Below are 17,355 nucleotides of genomic sequence, written 5' to 3'. Positions count from 1 at the left end.
GGATGAAAGTTGCATGTTGGTCAAACGTTAAGATTATTATTAATAGATGGAGGAGCGACCAGAGACCTGGAGAGCAGGTGAACTATTTTCGTCCAGCTCATCCATCATTAACCAGGCCGCCGTTCAGCTGCCATGTTGGATGATCAGCTGACTGATGGACAGGAAGTGACTCCGGCAGGTTTCCTCTGAAACAGCCGGACTTCATCACAGCAGAGAACCAGACCAGCAGCAGGTTTTCTGCAGACACACCGGCTGATGTAGGAAAACAATTCAAGCTCCTGACCGTCCAATAAATCATCAATAAACCACAGAGAGCCTCCCATCTCCCACTGTAACCAGTTTAACCAGTTTAACCAGCAGCTGCAGACTAAAGTGTCACATTTTTCCATTTCCCTCCGGGGCCCAACAGCAGAACCTTCTGAGCCATTTTTTACCACCAAACCTGTTCCCACAGGGCGTTTCCATGACAACGGGATTCACCACCAAACTTTTTTTTTTACTGTAACTAAATTATCCAACATTTAAAGCTGTAGATTCAAACAGCCTGTTTCTTTATGTCACACAGAGGTGAAAATAATGTAAATAGAGTCTGAAAGGTCAGGTGTGCACATGTATTCAACCCCCTTTTAACCTGATACCCCTAAATAAAACTAAACCAGGACATTCCTGGAGGAAAACCTGCAGAAGAGCTGAGCCTGGGGTCAAAGTTCAGCGTCCAGCAGGATGACCAGCCTGAAACATGCAGCCACAGATATTATGGGATGGTTTAGATCAGAGCTGATCCATGGGTTAGAATGGCCTAGTCAATGTCCAGACCTGAATCCACGTCATAAAAACCTGCAGATGATTCTGCAAAGATTTGACTATAAATGTTTATGTGTAAAAACATAATTCATATTTTAATTTCCACTTCTCAGTTATGAACGACTGACTTTGGTCAGAAAAACTCCACAGATGTTTGAGTTTTGTGTAAAGAACTGAAGGGTGTGAATATTTCTGCAGCGCTCATTTTTACAATAAACACATTCAGCACATCGTGACCTTTAACCCCAAACGATTTACTAAACCAGAATACAAGTGTAATATTCTCTCCATCCACCCTGGAAAAGAAAAAATCACAACATTCGAAGCAACTTGAGAAAACGGTAAGAGACACAATCTGGTGAAACACACACAGGGACGGAAACACACACAGGGACACACACACACACACACAGGGACGGAAACACACACAGGGACACACACACACACACACAGGGACGGAAACACACACAGGGACACACACACACACAGGGACGGAAACACACACAGAGGGACACACACACACACAGGGACGGAAACACACACAGGGACACACACACACACACAGGGACGGAAACACACACAGAGGGACACACACACACACAGGGACAGAAACACACACAGGGACACACACACACACACCGACGGAAACACACACAGGGACACACACACACACAGGGATGGAAACACACACAGGGACACACACACACACAGGGACACACACACACAGGGACACACACACACACAGGGATGGAAACACACACAGGGACAGAAACACACACACCCACACGCACACACACAGGGACGGAAACACACACAGGGACACACACACACACACAGGGACACAAACACACACAGGGACACACACACACACACACCGACGGAAACACACACAGGGACACACACACACACAGGGACGGAAACACACACAGGGACACCCCCACACAGGGACACACACACACACAGGGATGGAAACACACACAGGGACACCAACACACACAGGGACACACCCACACACAGGGACGGAAACACACCATAAACACACATATTTCAGGAAATCTTTTTAAACACATTTTATTCTCCTCAGGAATATTTAACTGTTTTCACCAAGAGAAAAATAAACTGCTGGCTGTTAAATCTGACGTTCAGTTCACAGGTTCAGGCTGAAAGTTAATCAAAATAAATCATGTTTATCAGCCGGAGGCATCAGAAACACGCGGCTGATTCGCCGTTTGACGAGTGACTGAATTCGTCAAACCTAATTTATGACCCATCAAATATAAACTTTAACCATATTTTACATTTTCATTGGTTCGTTTTTCAGTTGATAAATATAAAAATCGTCTCACATGATAGAAAATCAGGTCGGAGGTTAACGTGCTGAACTTCTGATTATTAATAATATATTATTTCTGTCTTTAACGCCCACAGTGGATATAGATCTAGGTAACTCAGATGCTATAGCTTCAGAGTACAGCGGCGTGGTTACCGTGGAAACAAACAGGAAAGGTGAGAAAAACAACATTAATGTCTCAGTTTCCTGTCATTGTGCTGCCATGTCTTCAACTCTTCAAATATTTTAATCTAAATTGTTTAGAAAACCATCAGCATTATTTATTAAACAAATATATTCACTGAAATATAACAGAAAAACTACAAATGGCCCAGAAATGTAAACAACATGCAAAATATTTATTTCAACATTTTCCACTGCTTTGGTTTTTAAAGCTACAGACGGGAACATTTGTGTTATGTACCATTGATGTATTATTGCTCTGTAAAAATAATAAAAGTATAAGTTAAAAAAAACAAAAAGCTACAGATGGTTCTGCCTTCACACAGCGACGGTTTTCTGATTTGGTTTTATTGTTAATTAAAACGGTTTATGATCCGCAGAACAAGAGCCACAGGTTAGCTGATTGATCCCAAATATCAATACTATTGATACCAAGTCAGTATCAGATTGATACTTTAGTTTCAGATTCTCTAAAATTTTATTTTGTTTTTGTGTTGCAGTTTCTCAACTCTACCTCAAAAAATGTTTTGATTTGATTTGTTTCAGTTTAAATTCAGTCGGACCGACTCTGTTAAACTTTGTCCAAATTCTGTTTCAAGCTATAAAAAATATGAAATATTAAAACAGAAAAATATCAGTGCCACGAAGATTAAAAAACGTTTAAATTCAGCATAAAATTTTAAATCCTGGAACTAAAAATAATGTTAAATGTTCAGTGATTGTGATAAAAACCCTGAATTATTCTCTGAACTTTGAGCCGCAGACGGACGAACCTTCACCGGATCCAAACCCAATCCAAACCCGATCCAAACCCGATCCAAACCCGATCCAAACAGAAAACAGAACCATCAACATGCTGCAGGCGCCCGCAGCATGATGCTGCACACGCCAAGAACCGTCCAGATGACGCATCAGTCAGACAGATGGACCGCGCTCTGGTTCCACTGGTCCATCAGAGGAACCAGAGGAACCAGTGTTCTCACTGGTTCCACTGGTTCCTGCTGGACGTTCCCCTCCAGGATTCCCTGAATGATCCTCAAGGTTCCAATAAATAGTAGAAAATAACTAGAAATGCATTTATAGAGAAAAATGCAGATGTTCAGTTTCTTTCACCAAACACTAAAAACATTTTCTTTGGTTTTCCAGCGTTTAAAATGTGATGTGGTTCTGGACCAGCAGCTCCTGGTTTCCTGGTTCAGCCCAGCTTGGCCCGGCCGTCCCGGCCGTACAGCAGAACCTGCAGCAGGATGGCGGCGTCCAGCAGGATCTGGACCGAACCGCACACCCAGAACTGGGCCGGGCTGTCGTTCATCACGAAGTACGCCGTCTTGAAGGCGTCGCCGACCGTCCAGAGCAGAACCATCTTCACACTGCAGAGAAACATCCACAGCTTGTTATTCATTCATTAAAAACTTTATTATTACCGACGCTGCAAATCACTGAATGTTACCAAATACAACCAGGTTACAGTGGAATATATAAAATCACCGAAAATAAGACAAAAGTAAATTATAAGTAATTTTTCAGCAAGAAAGTTTTATGTGAATAAATCCTTAATATTGATGAAGTTTTAGCTCCATTGGCAGATTATCTCAGTTGGAACAAGACATTTTTTTCATGTTAAAACAGAGAAATTTATTGATTGATTTACTTAATAAATCAGCATTAAGTAATTATTGATAATAAAAAACAAGCTCCTATATCTTGCTTCTGAGTTACTTTTGTCTTATTTCAAGTGTGAAAAGATATTTACCCCATAAACTAGACCAAACAAGATTTTGTTTTTTAAATTTTGTACAGAATATTAAACTGGAAGACATTTGAAATATGGCGTTTGGGTCGATGAAGCAGTGAGGTTTTTACTTTTGATGCCACCTTGTAGCAGATTCCTCCATTCATAGAGGGATTATACACCTGCAGGTAGAGACGACCCGGTTCTGCTTGATCCCAAACTAACACCTGCTGTGAGGCCGGCGTGTGAATGTTGGCCCAGCAGGCTGACCGTCCACCGGGGGAAACTGCTGCTCCTCTCCGACCTTCACCCTGATCAAACTGCTGATCTCCCTTCATGCTAATTTCTTTGCAGGATCATTAACGGGTGGGGAGGAAGCTCCAGCTTAAGGTCATTAATGCCGACAGAAAGCTGCTGAAAGAAAGCTGCGTCAGAGAACCGTGACGCTCGGTTCAGACCAAACATCTGGACCGGCTCACCTACCAATCAGAGACCAGAATACTCAGACGATCGGTCTAATTGGATGATTTTTAAAACTTAAATCAGACATTCTGGTCAAACAGTTAATAATATCTGAGCTGTGTTTTTTAATAACTATTTTTTACTTTTACTTGAGTGAAAACATTGCAGTGCTGTACTGACTGTTTGGTTCTTGTATTATTTCCTGTTGCATTTTGGGTTTTTTTTAAGTAATAAAATATTTTTAAGGAATTCTGACAGATTTATTAAACTGAAAAGATTAAGAAGTGATTGTGTTATGGTTAAAATTACTTAATAAATCAAAGAAACATTATAAATGCATGAAGTTAAGAGTTTAGTTGAATGAGTGTCTGAACAGAAGCGATTGTTCTGATCCGCTCAGCCTGAGACGTTTTATCTGCTTCATCAGAGAACATCTGAGCTCAGATATTGTTTTATGTCATATGTTTTATATTGTTGCTACTGAAAGAACTGTTGAAAACATGATCTCTGTCACATCAGATGTGAATGAAAGCAGCCAGTGGAGTCAGAAAGAAGAAATGAATTTTAAATCTGCAGCGCTCAGAGCAGGAGGACGAACTCCTCCGTCTGCTGTTGACGGTCCAACAGAAAGAAAACATGATAAACTCTGATCCAGACGCCTTCTCTCAGAAAAGATGCCATCATTCCTGTAAACTGGATGAATATTTAATGACCTGCTTGTGATTCAGATTAGAAATATACTTTATTGTCCCACAATTCAGGATTAAAACTGGATTAAACTCCTGATTTATTTTTTCTCCAAAGCAAGAAGCATTTTTTCCTGAAGTCAGATAAATTATCCAATGTTTTCTGGATAACACTGCATCTATTTATCTTCTGCCTGACGGTTAAACAAACTGAGACGATCTGCTTTGTGTTGCTGGTTTAGATGCTCCAGTAAAATCTGAGATGTTTCTCTCAGTGGGAACATTTAGCTGATCTGCTGCCACGATAAAAACTCCCAGGATCCCAAACTTGATCCGTCATGAAGAGTCTGCAGGGGAATCAGACCTTCTGGGAGGAAGGAAACCCTAAAGATGTTACTGATGGAAAACCGCAAAAACACCAGGAACTTCAGAACCGTCTGACCCAAACACACACCGCACCGCGCGCACCCCCCCCCCCGCACGCTGGGAGAGGTGTGTGTCCACACCGCCCACACGTCAGAGCGGTGCATGGAGCCGTGCGTGGCTCGGTGCTGCAGCAGGGCAGCAGAGAGAGGAAAATCAAAGCGCAGCTCGAGAAGCCGAGCTGCTCTTAACCCACTGACTATGAATTATGCATGTTGATCGATCCACAGCCAAAAGTTCCCAACCTGACAGAGGAGAGACGGATCCACACCACAAAACGAGCAGAAAGGAGGCCAGGCGAACACGGAGAACGCTGCAGGTTATTGAAATATGACGGGCTGCATGATATGCAACAACATACTAAATACTTTATGAACCAATTCATACTGAAACTTTAATAACAGGATATTATGGAAGGCTGTTAACTAATATAACAACAAAAGACTAAATCATGAAACTTTAACCTCTTCATATAAAGTCATAATTTTGCAGAACTGATTGTGTTTATTAGAGAAAAAGTTCTGCATGTGGAAACTATGAAGAATAATATGAATGAAACATTGTGTAGAAACCAGGAAACAGATGATATTTAAATGTTTTGTACAGTTTCACTGAAGGTTTAGTCTGACGTGTTGCAAATAAAGAGTAGAGAATAATTTGACTAAATACATGTGAAGGAGCAGCATGTAAAATAAACTGATGAAAGCCTGAAATAAAAATGAAGGACAATGAATAACAGCTGCATGCATCTTGCTTTGTTCAACTAATCTTAAAAGAGCCTCAGAAATATTCTGTTGGGGCGAAAAAAGGTTTTCTTCTTCTTATTCTCAGGATTAATTAAGACGCAGCTGTTATCTGTTCAAGGCAAAACGCCTCGGGTGGATTTACATGCAGGAAGTTAAATATAAAAATTACACAAACAGAAATATGTGAGCTCAGTTTTAGTTCTGCAGAGCTTCATGCTTTTCATTGTTTATGCAGAGAAACATATTTTATATTAATCTGAGTTCTGCGTTTATAAAAACACTTTTATCTCCTGTTAGTTCAGCTGTCAGATAATTTGGTTCAGAAAACGTTGACAGTCTCTGAAGCAGCCCAGACTCAGAGGCCTCCACTGGGACTCGGCTCGGGTTCAAAGGTCACACATTACTTCCAGGTTAGCAGAGTGGCTGCATCCCCACAGGCCGACCCTGAGAAGGTGGAGGCTGAGCGGCCGCTAGCTAATGGGCTGCTGCCATGGAAACAAGGTGGGCCGGCCTGAAGGGTGTGACACTGAAAACACAGCCGGACCGAACCGGACCGGACTGGACTGGACTGGACCGGACTGGACTGGACCGGACTGGACCAGACAGGACTGGACCGAACTGGACTGGACCGGACCGAACCAGACAGGACTGGACCGAACCGGACTGGACCAGACCGGACTGGACCGGACCGAACCAGACTGGACCAGACCGGACTGGACCGGACCGAACCAGACTGGACTGGACCGGACCGAACCAGACTGGACCAGACCGGACTGGACCGAACCGGACTGGACCGGACAGGACCGGACCGAACCAGACCGGACTGGACCGGACCGAACCAGACTGGACCAGACCGGACTGGACCGAACCGGACTGGACCGGACCGAACCGGACCGGACAGGACTGGACTGGACTGGACCGGACCGGCCGGCTGTGAGCCCAGCAGGACCGGTCCTGCTCAGACATGTCAGAGTGGAAACGCAGCGTTAGCATCAGAGCGGCGCCGCTGCCGTCCTCCGCTCCGGCGCGGTGGAGGGCGGCCATGTTGGGGCAGAGCTGGAAGCTAAACAATAAAAAAAACTAAATCCGGTGGATCAGGAGAGAACGGATCACTGAAACAAACTAATTTAACCTGTTAGCTGCTGATTCCACCTGAGTGACTCTGGATTTAAAAACACCTGAGATGAACCAGAACAGCTTTCCTTTTACACATAACTCCACTCTGAGTGAAGCTTCCTGCCAGAAAGGTTCACAGTTTGATCTGGAGATAGGCACCAGCCACCCTGACCTCTGACCCTGCAGGGACAAGCATGTATAGATGGATAGTTTTAGAAAATATAATAGTAAAATACACATCTAGATGTGCTGTATCCACATTTAAATTTAAAGTTAAGAAGCTTATCTCAGAAATGATTTTGTTGTTGTCGGCAGTGAGCACCACTAGCTAAGAAGTTAGCTGCGCTAACCCTAAAGCACCAACCACCAGTTCAGCTAATTTGGCTGAAGCTAATGCTGCAGCGCTAACTTTAACCAAGTAGATATCAACCATGTGTCAATAAAAACATCAAGTGTTTGTTTTATTATCAGCCTTGGTTTTTCGTTTCAGTGTTTTATTCTGTATTCTTTATTTATTTGTTTTAAAAAAAAGTCTTCATCCACTTCAAAATAAAAGCATGTATATAAATGCCTTACTGTTTTTAGAATGAATTTTAATCATAGATCATCAAAACTTTATTCTACTGAGTTTAAAGAACAGCTGAGTAAATTATTGCTTCAGAAATTATCCATAAAAACTAATTCAAGCTAAGTGTGCTAAGCGTTTTCATAGTTAGCAAAAATGCTAAAACGCATTAGCAGAAGGTAGCTCAGCATCGATTGTTGCAAATAAGGAAAAAAATAGATTAGCAACTACAGGAGTACTCACTGTTGGACTGCAGCTGATATTTTGTCCAATTTTTGATAAAAAATTCAGATTTTTATAAACTGTTTGGATAAAATCCCGACATCAGGATTACATGTTAACAATGCCTTCTCCTACTGAGACCAAGACTTTAACTAAATACTGGAGAGATTTGAATGCATTTATTTAGATTTTGTGATTATATTTTTAAAATGATAAATATTATCATCCAAACAGCTGGATGGGGACAGAATACATGATTATCTCTGATGGTGGTTTTACTTTGTGTTTTAAAGCTGACACGTTTTCTCTCAGTTTATGAAATATTATATCAGCATTACGTTTTAAACTGATGCTTCCTCTGTGGGATCCTGCCATGAATCCCTGATTAACTCAAACTGGAGTTTTTAAACATCTGTACTTTAAGCTTTTGCCCCTCGCTCTGGGGCAATAAAGCCCCTGTGTGGGGTTTCAGTGGAGTCATTAAAGCCCGGAGAATTAACAGGCTGTACTTTAGTAAACATCAAATCCCTCTGAGGTTTCATGTCCAACTTTATGCAGATCAACAGTTTCTGATTGTGTGCTTATTTCCCTCATTGTTTTAATTAAAGCAGCTGTACGCTTTATTGGACTCTAAATCTTTATGTTAATGAGTTCAGTGTTTGGGAACTCCACTGTGAGCTGATTAATGCTGCATGGAAGCAGAAAAATAAAGCAAACATTTCCACACAGCAGTGAGTTAACATCACACTGAGAGGCGTTTACAGGCATCGTCCAGGTGCTGCAGGTGTTTCCTTTTCACAGCCATGTCCTTCCGTCTCACCTCTCTGCTGCAGCTTCACATCTCCTCTCTGCTCTGATTTCCCCTGAGTGACTGAATCTAAGAGCACTTACAAAAGAAGTCAATAGCAGCGCGGCGTCGGTAATCACACTGTGTAATTGGACATGGCTGACTTTATCTGAGCATACAGGTTCCCAGGGAAGGTGAGTATTTTCTCATCACATATTGCATCAGTCACTGTAAAAACTAGCAGGACTGCAATTAAACAAGCTCATTTTTATAAAAGAGAAAAGAAAAAGTCTCTGATGTTGAAAACATTCAGGTTAAATATTGCAGCCTATCAGAGGAGGTTATTAAGTTACGTTTTTTAATAAAATTTGCAGCAGTCTGTTTGATCTCCAGGAACATTTGTGTCTTCTTTGATTAATGTTGGAGTAAATGTGTGGAAAAGTGAGAGATGATGTTCTGCGGCTCGTCGTCCGTCATGCAGAGAAGCTGATAAAGTGTTATTACGTGTTTAATCTTCAGTCATCAGAACATCTGCACAGCCTGAGGACATTTTCAGTTTGTTAAATTACTGAGAGCAGAGAGTCAGCCTGAAAGCAACGCTTCGCTTGGTTCCTCTGTGAAAAATGTGAGCAGGAATTTAATTCAGAGGAAATATAAGGGGACCTGAACCTGACCTGAGGAGATAAAAGGCAGACAGCAGGTAAACATGGCGTCTCTTTCTGTTTTCAGCAGCAGCTTTTAAATAATTTGATTCATCAGATTTGGAAAGGTTGATGGAAACTAGGGATTGCATCAATTAGTCGACTGGTCGACTCTTTTCTCTGCAATGACTTTTTTCTGGGCCAGTTGATTAGCTGCAATCACGGGACAAAACTGATTTTTCCAAGGAAATGAAAGAAGGTGAACTAGATGATTCCTCAGACAGCTCAAATTGTATAAAAATGTAAATAATTTACCAAAGAGAAACTGAAAATTTCAGCATAAGCTACCGCAATAGGGGCGTTGCTTGGCGTAGTGGTCAGCGTGGCGCGGTGGTCAGCGTGGCGCGTGGTCAGCGTGGCGCGTGGTCAGCGTGGCGCGTGGTCAGCGTGGCGCGGTGGTCATAGCATATAGAGACTGTAGATCGGGTATCTGGAGTCCGACTCCCGTCCTCGGTTCGCTGGGCCCAGGCCTCTCTCCTCTCTCTCTTTGCCCACTTACAGTCAGATTGCTGTCAAATAGTGACGAAAAAATCCTTAAAAAAAAAGATTACTGGAGCAACAACGCGTCATGATGTCGGGCTTTTTTATCCATCCAACTGATCAGCGTCACTCTGCGTGTTGAAGCGTCTAACCTGGCAGCTTTACGCTCTTACAAAAATACTGTTTGACAACATCTGGAAACAAAGTCCAAGCTTCACTCTGGGGATCTGATGGAGGAGATCTCTGCCGCTGCCTGCACGTCGGTTCAGAGAGCCGCTGCTGATCAGCTGATCCATCGGGCGGAGGAGCAGCTGGAGGCTTAATTGAATTTAACTGTATCCAGGGGCGTAAATCCATCTCATTATGGGGGAACCATAAACAGGAACATTTCTTAAAAACAATTTTGGGGGGTCGGCAAAGTTACAGTGAAATGTAAAGTAAAATGTAGTTTAGAAAGTTTTTAAACCACATTCAAGCTGCAGGACCAAAAATGACAAGTAATGCACATCAAACATGTTTTATTCTCAGTAAACAGCCTGCAGAGAAATAAAACTAAAATTCAAATGTTGCTTAGATACAGTTTGTTCAGTCTGATCTAATTTCTGCTACGCCTTTACAAACATTTAAGGCTCTAAATAAAAAAGTTTTAATGAGTAACTGCTCTTAATAAAATTCATCATAACCATTGATTTATTGAAATGGCTCCCAATACAAGTTATGGGCTATTTAAATTATAACTTGTTAATTTGCTTTAATTTAAGCCTTTTTTAGTTTTGCCATGTCCTGGTCACTGAGAACAAACACGCAGATAGAAATGAATATCTGGGGAATATCATAATTTAAATGTAACATTTAAAACATGAGAGTTTATATAGAAAAATATTCAGATTTTATTTTGTGCTTTTAAAGGCTCTACGTTGAAGAGAGTGAGAAATAAAGTTATAACTTTTAGTTTTTTTCTATCTGTTCTGGGCTCCCACTCTGAGCTGGTCCACTTCCTCAGCCCCTCCTCCAGTTTCAAACTCTAATTAACTAAAAGTTAAAGAGCTAAATATGAATGAGATGTTTACTACCTTTGACAAAAAAGCTTAAAGTCTATGAAAGCAAAGTAGCAGTTTTGCTAATAAGGCAGCTCATCATGATTCAGCCAAAGTAATGAAATTACTGCAGTCTGATTTTTATTGTTAATGTGTTTCTTCTTTTTGAGCAGTAAAAGTAAATAAAAGGTGTTACATGTCTTTTGCTTTAAGTATTTACTTACTGAAAGGTTTTATGTTTGTGCTGCAGAGCCACAGCTAGCAGCTAACAGCTAACAGCTAACAGCTAACAGCTAGCTCCTCCCTCCAGTGGTTCTGCCAGCCGGTACCGTTCAGCTGCTGTTGCTCCTCCCACACTTTGGACTGAACCATTGTTCTAGTAATGGAGGGGGGACCTAAAAATTCATTCTTATTTTTTCCTGAGATAAATTGCAGATTTATTTTGTTTTTTGTTTCTTTTGGCCTTTTCATATTGATATTATTTAAATGTAAACGTTTCTTCAATGATTTTTGTTTTTGTTTTTTTCTTTCTAGACTTTTCCAAGATTGGGGGGTCCGGACCCCCCAACCCCCCCAGGATTTACAGCTATGACTGTAACCAAACGGGATCCGTTCATAATACGTTTGGTTTGTGATGTTCCAAAAGCACCATTATGGTCAGTGTCATAATTTGACTCCTGTGCAGCTATCAGAGATCTGCATTAACGGTGTGAGAAGAAAAATAAATAACTATAATAAAGAGGTTCTATTGGCAGTAATAGGTGCCTTACATGCGTAGCTACGACAGCCCCAATAACATATTTGGATTTTAAGTGAGAAATATTTTAATTATTTCAAAGTAACATCAGCAGACATACTTTAAATTTACAGAAAATAACTTTGATATCTTCATTTCCCCAGCAGCAAAAGAGATTAACTTATTATTTATATAACTATAAAAATATTGTCCATGTGTAATGTCATTTAGTTTGTATCATTCAATATTATTTTAAATGTATATTTGTATCATGTGAAAACATTTTCTTCACGTTTCCATTTAAAACGTGAACTTTTATTCTGAAATGAAGCAGCTGCTTTTTAACCACAGCTGGAAACAACGACTGCATCAGTTTGTGCTGACGATCGATGAGCTGCACAACGAGGAAATAATGGAGATAATCAGCAGGAGGTTCTGTCTCATTAGGGACCAAATGAAGCTCAGAGCAGAACCGGAGAACCGGGCCGGCAGAACCGCAACCAGAGAGGAGGAAATTAAATGACTGAATCAAACCAAACCACCTTCAAGTGTTTCATTGTTCGCTTTGTGTTTTTATTCCTAATAATAATTCATTGCTTCAGTCGTGATAATCTACAGTACAAACGCAGCAAACATTAAAATATCAAACAGGTTATTTATTTTAAAAAGGGAACAGGAATGTCCCACAGATTCATTTCTGTTTGACTTTCAGCTAAAAAATCCCAAAACTCGATTAACTGGAACATTAAAAACATTAAACAGAGTGATGTAATAAGGCGTATTACAGGAAGGTTGAGTGGAAGGAAAAACTGTGGTAGAAAAAGGTGAACGAGTTACAAAAAGGCACAAGTGAATAAGCTGATCGTGTTGAATCCAGAACAGATTGTTCCAGAACCAGAAACTACATCAGGCCCATCTCAGGATGCTCCGAGGTCCAAAGTTCTCTTCTTTATGAAAATACATTTCTAGAAACTCCAGTATTTTCAAAAGAGATTTGTGATCCACCAGAACAAACAATTATCTGGACTTAAAGAACCTCAGCAGAACCTCAGGCTGCAATGATGCCCAGACTTCTGCATTAAAATACTTTGTTTTGGTGGCTTGTTTTGTAATTTTCAAGGTTTCTGAGAAACACATTTTAGTTTTTTGGTTCACTGTGAATCAGTGAACAGAAATGAATTATTTTGTGGTTGGTGATAAAACCTGAGCCTGCCGCTGCGGCCGTGTGGCTCGCAGTGAGTCGGGCGGAGCCATACCTCATTCCCCTGGTGCAGCGGTTCTGCAGGTTCTGCAGCAGCTGCGGCACGGCGAGCATCGCCTCAAAGGTCACGGCCAGGGAGCCCAGCGCCTCCACAAACACGGCCGAGTCCAGCAGCAGCAGCGTGAGCACAGCGCAGAGCGCCGCGAAGCCGAAGCAGAAGAGCAGGTAATCCTCAAACGCACTCCACTTCCAGAAGTAACGAACGTCCAAATCTGGAGAGGGGAGAAAAGATATGCAGTTCAGTCAAAACCTTCATTTTAGTTCATAAAATCAGCAACATTTTCAATTCAAAGCCACTTTTTGCTGCTAAATTATTGAATAAATATCTATAGCAGCTCAAGAACAAAGATATTTATCAGTTTTAATCTGTTCTTAATCAGATTATAGCAAAGTGTTTTTCTATCCATTCAGCTTTCCTGAATTGATGCAGCTTCAGAAATGCTGACATTAGCATTAGCTGCTACATGGTTAGCATTGAGATGCTAGCATAGCTTCACTGACAGGCTAACTCCTGTTAGCACAGCTTGAACACTTTTTCCAATCATATTGTTTAGCAGCAGAAACTGATGCCAGTTGGACCAGAGAAGAAGCAGATGCAGCAGTGCGTCTGATTTACAGGCGTACTAGAAACTAAATATAAAGGTTCCAGTGGATGTAAAAAAATAAATAAAAAGTGATTAATTGCATAAAATTCTGAATGCAATAAATCAAAGCAAATCCTTGAACTGCACCTCTTTTTTGTATCCACATATTAAAACCTGTAAACAAACCCTCATGTTCTTAAAATATTGTATATAAATATTTTTATGTTTCTGCTCCTCAGCAGCTTTCTGGCCTGGCGACGGACCAGGTTGTGAATTTATTCCTCTTCCTTCCACATCAACATTTCTCTGATCCATCAGCCGTTTCATCAATGGAGCAGCGAAGTTGAGCATCTGAGCTGAAACGCAGCTGACAGCAGCTAACAGGGCTGATGGCTAAATAAGAGCTCATTAGTTAGCGAGGCGGCTGAAGCATGACGGTAAACGCTGCAGAGCAGCGGCAGCTGCTGCGTTAACAGAACGCACCGTTTGGTCACAAGTTTGTTGTTTATGTAGAAATGTTGATATTTCTATCCAGTTTTTATCTGCATGAATACTGAACGTTTATCCGACTCGGTGAGGAAATTATGGACATTTCATGATTTTTCGCTAAATAACTACAAAATGATTAGGGCTGGGAGAAACGGCTGAAAAACCCATCACAATATGAGAGTTACATGTCAGTTGATAGATAATTATTAACTAGTGAAATATTTCCAAAATGTTGACAAGACTTTTCCTGTTTTATCCATTTTCCTCTCCAGCTGTTCTCACTTTTCACTCAGCGCCATTTTTTGGTTGTTTTTAAGCAGCTTTGAGGCACAATGGAGAAAACTGAAACTGCTGCTGCGCCAGCAGGTTGTTGCTAAGCAACCAAAGAGCCACTCAGTCAGCTGAGGCCACTAATCTTTAGCTGGAAATTAAATGAAATTACATATGCCATCATTGTCATTTTAAAAATAGATTGACTGGGTTTATGTTTGACGGTGCTGTCAAAATAACAGACAACTAAAATGTTCAGCGCAGCCTGTGCTTCGGGTTAGTGAAGCAAACGGTTAGCCAACGGTTAGCCAACAGTTAGCCAACGGTTAGCTAAACAGTTAGGCAACGGTTAGCTAAACAGTTAGCCAACGGTTAGCTAACGGTTAGCTAACGGTTAGCTAACGGTTAGCTAACGGTTAGCTAAACGGTTAGCTAAACGGTTAGCTAAACGGTTAGCTAACGGTTAGCTAACAGTTATCCAATGGTTAGCCAACGGTTAGCCAACGGTTAGCTAACGGTTAGCTAGCACAGGTCGGTGTTCTGTGACTAACAAACCAGAAACATTTTATTTCTGCTTTGTCAATAAAAATCTCACAGTTTCAATATTTCAACATGATTTTCATTCAGAAACAGATGCAAACACACACACACACACCAACACACACACACACTTCAGCTGTGTTTCACATGGAGCCGCGCAGCCAGACGTCCTGCATGGCGCCGCATGTTTACAGTCAACAGCCAGGTGGTTAATAGATTTATTACCTGCTAAAGACACAACGCCTGCAGCTGACAAGAGCAACACACACACACACACCCCCACACACACTTTACTGACTGTAGTCTCTTTACCAACCTGTCCTCTCTGCTGATGGCTTTTGACTTGAAACTCTAATCAGAGCTGTCAGTGCAGCCAGCAGAGAGTGTGTGTGTGTGTGTGTGTGTGGGCGTGCGTGCGTGCGTGTGTGTGTGTGGGCGTGTGTGTGTGTGTGCCTTTCATTCCCCAGGCAGATAAAAAGTGATTGTTCTGTGCAGCTCTGAGGTGAGGTGAAGTATGAACTGCTGACAGCAGCAGCTGCAGAGACAGGAGCCGTTTCAAACCGGAGCACAAAACTTTCTGAGTCACATTTTCATCTCTCAGTTCAGCCTCAGCCCACTCTGCCCTCCATTTGTAAAGCTGATCAGCGCACACACACACACACACTCCTCTTGTTCCACTTCAGTCCAGCTGATCTGCGCTCCCTCTCGCCGCCTCGCATGTTTACCTGCATAATTCAATCGCTGGAGGACAATAATGGAGGAGAAAGCTTTGCATCATTCATGTAAAGTATCGCTGCTGAAACTTCCTGCCTCCGCATCAACCACTTTCCATCTCTGCAATCCGTCATTCTCAGGTTCTTCTCCAACAGAATCCGTCTGAGGTGCATTATTACCCAGACGGCAGCGAGGCAGTTTGCATGGACCTCATTTAAAATCAAACAATTCAATTACCAAACAGCCTGGAGGAATTCAATACCTGCACACAAAGTTAGTTCAGGGAGTCGGCCAGCCGAGGAAACTTAATGGGACTGTGGAGCTGAAATGGCTTCATTTGTGAAGTGGAAACGACTAGACCTGAAGTCAGCACTGTGAGGCCCAACAAGCCGCAGGAATGAAGGATGAGACGACTAGAAATGGAAAGAAGGAGTGAGAGAGAGTTACTCATCAGGGCGAGCGGCGCGGACTGATGGAGACCAGCAGAGACAGCGTGGCGAGTCGAGACCTGCTGACTCAACCGTCGCTCTGCGAAGGAAACGCCTCAGCTCCACTTCATGATGTGTGAAAGTTGCTTTTTGCAATCTGTCCATTTCATGATCACTTCTCTGTCTGCAGACACACAAGATCTGAAGTGAAACCTGGATGAAACAGCAGGCCTTTAAAACCAGCTAGCAGCGTGTTCAGGTTGATCGGATCCAGAGACCGTTACCACGGCGACCCGACTTTACCAAACAGCCATAAACTGACCAATAACTCTGACCCTGAACTAAAGCTGCTGGACAGGAGGAACTTTTCCTGTGTTCATTCTGAATATTGTCACTCAGACAGTAATTTCAAATAAATCTGGAACTCCCAGTGGCCTGAACTGGTTTATACTGGGCCAACTGGGGCTGCAGAAACAACAATCTTCTCCCCTCTGAAACCTCTCAGTTTATTAGAGCAACTAAAACTCCTTCTAACCGTTTTGTTTTGCCAGAGTTTGGTAATACATACAGAAGCAGGATCTCACTAACGTCGTGAAGTTTCTCATTAAATCCCAAATGTTCCCATTTAAACAGGAAAGGTCCAAGCAGTAAAATGGAAACACCCTGCCAGATGTTTTGAGAGAGAAGAAGTTCAGCAATCATAAAACACAATCTGCAAGAAATGACGAAACTTTCTTTGTTAAACGAGTTTTATCTCGTTATAAGAAGAAAGTTTCTCATGTTAATAATCTGCTGCTGCTTTATTTATTTCCCCTCCGGCGCTTAAACGTCTTATTTTGTAAACTAGATCTCTCTCTTTAGAAAGTAAAAAACAAGTCTGCCATGTTTCATATCCATCGCCGTTCAAATCGTCTCCTGTGTTTCTCTTATTATATTTCATTCCTACACGACTTATTGTGTTTAGTTAATAAAGGACAGATGATGGGCTCTCTGGCTGATAGAAATGTTTTAAAACTGAGTGACATTCTAACTCCTTGTTCCTTTATTTAGTTTTTTCAG

General features: G+C 41.7%; 1 protein-coding gene across 5 annotated transcripts in view; it reads right to left on the bottom strand.

The window, feature by feature from the left end:
• Positions 1-1,859: 1,859 nt before the first annotated feature.
• The window catches only part of LOC116710061 (solute carrier family 66 member 2), a 32,386-nt gene continuing 16,890 nt past the window's right edge, over positions 1,860-17,355 (bottom strand). For 4 of the 5 annotated variants that reach the window (XM_032548862.1, XM_032548868.1, XM_032548884.1 and 1 more), the window contains exons 4-5: positions 13,267-13,483; positions 1,860-3,687 (exon numbers count right to left, since the gene is read on the bottom strand). In XM_032548862.1, the coding sequence (XP_032404753.1) occupies positions 3,513-3,687; positions 13,267-13,483 (392 nt within the window). In that variant the 3' untranslated portion in view covers positions 1,860-3,512. Of the gene's footprint in view, positions 3,688-4,180; positions 10,267-13,266; positions 13,484-17,355 lie in introns of those variants that run through there. The other variant, XM_032548894.1, reaches the window with a different exon arrangement.

The sequence above is a fragment of the Xiphophorus hellerii genome, chromosome 2 (genome assembly GCF_003331165.1).
Source record: "Xiphophorus hellerii strain 12219 chromosome 2, Xiphophorus_hellerii-4.1, whole genome shotgun sequence".
NCBI classification, from domain to species: domain Eukaryota; kingdom Metazoa; phylum Chordata; class Actinopteri; order Cyprinodontiformes; family Poeciliidae; genus Xiphophorus; species Xiphophorus hellerii.
This window is presented reverse-complemented; position numbering and strand designations above follow the sequence as displayed.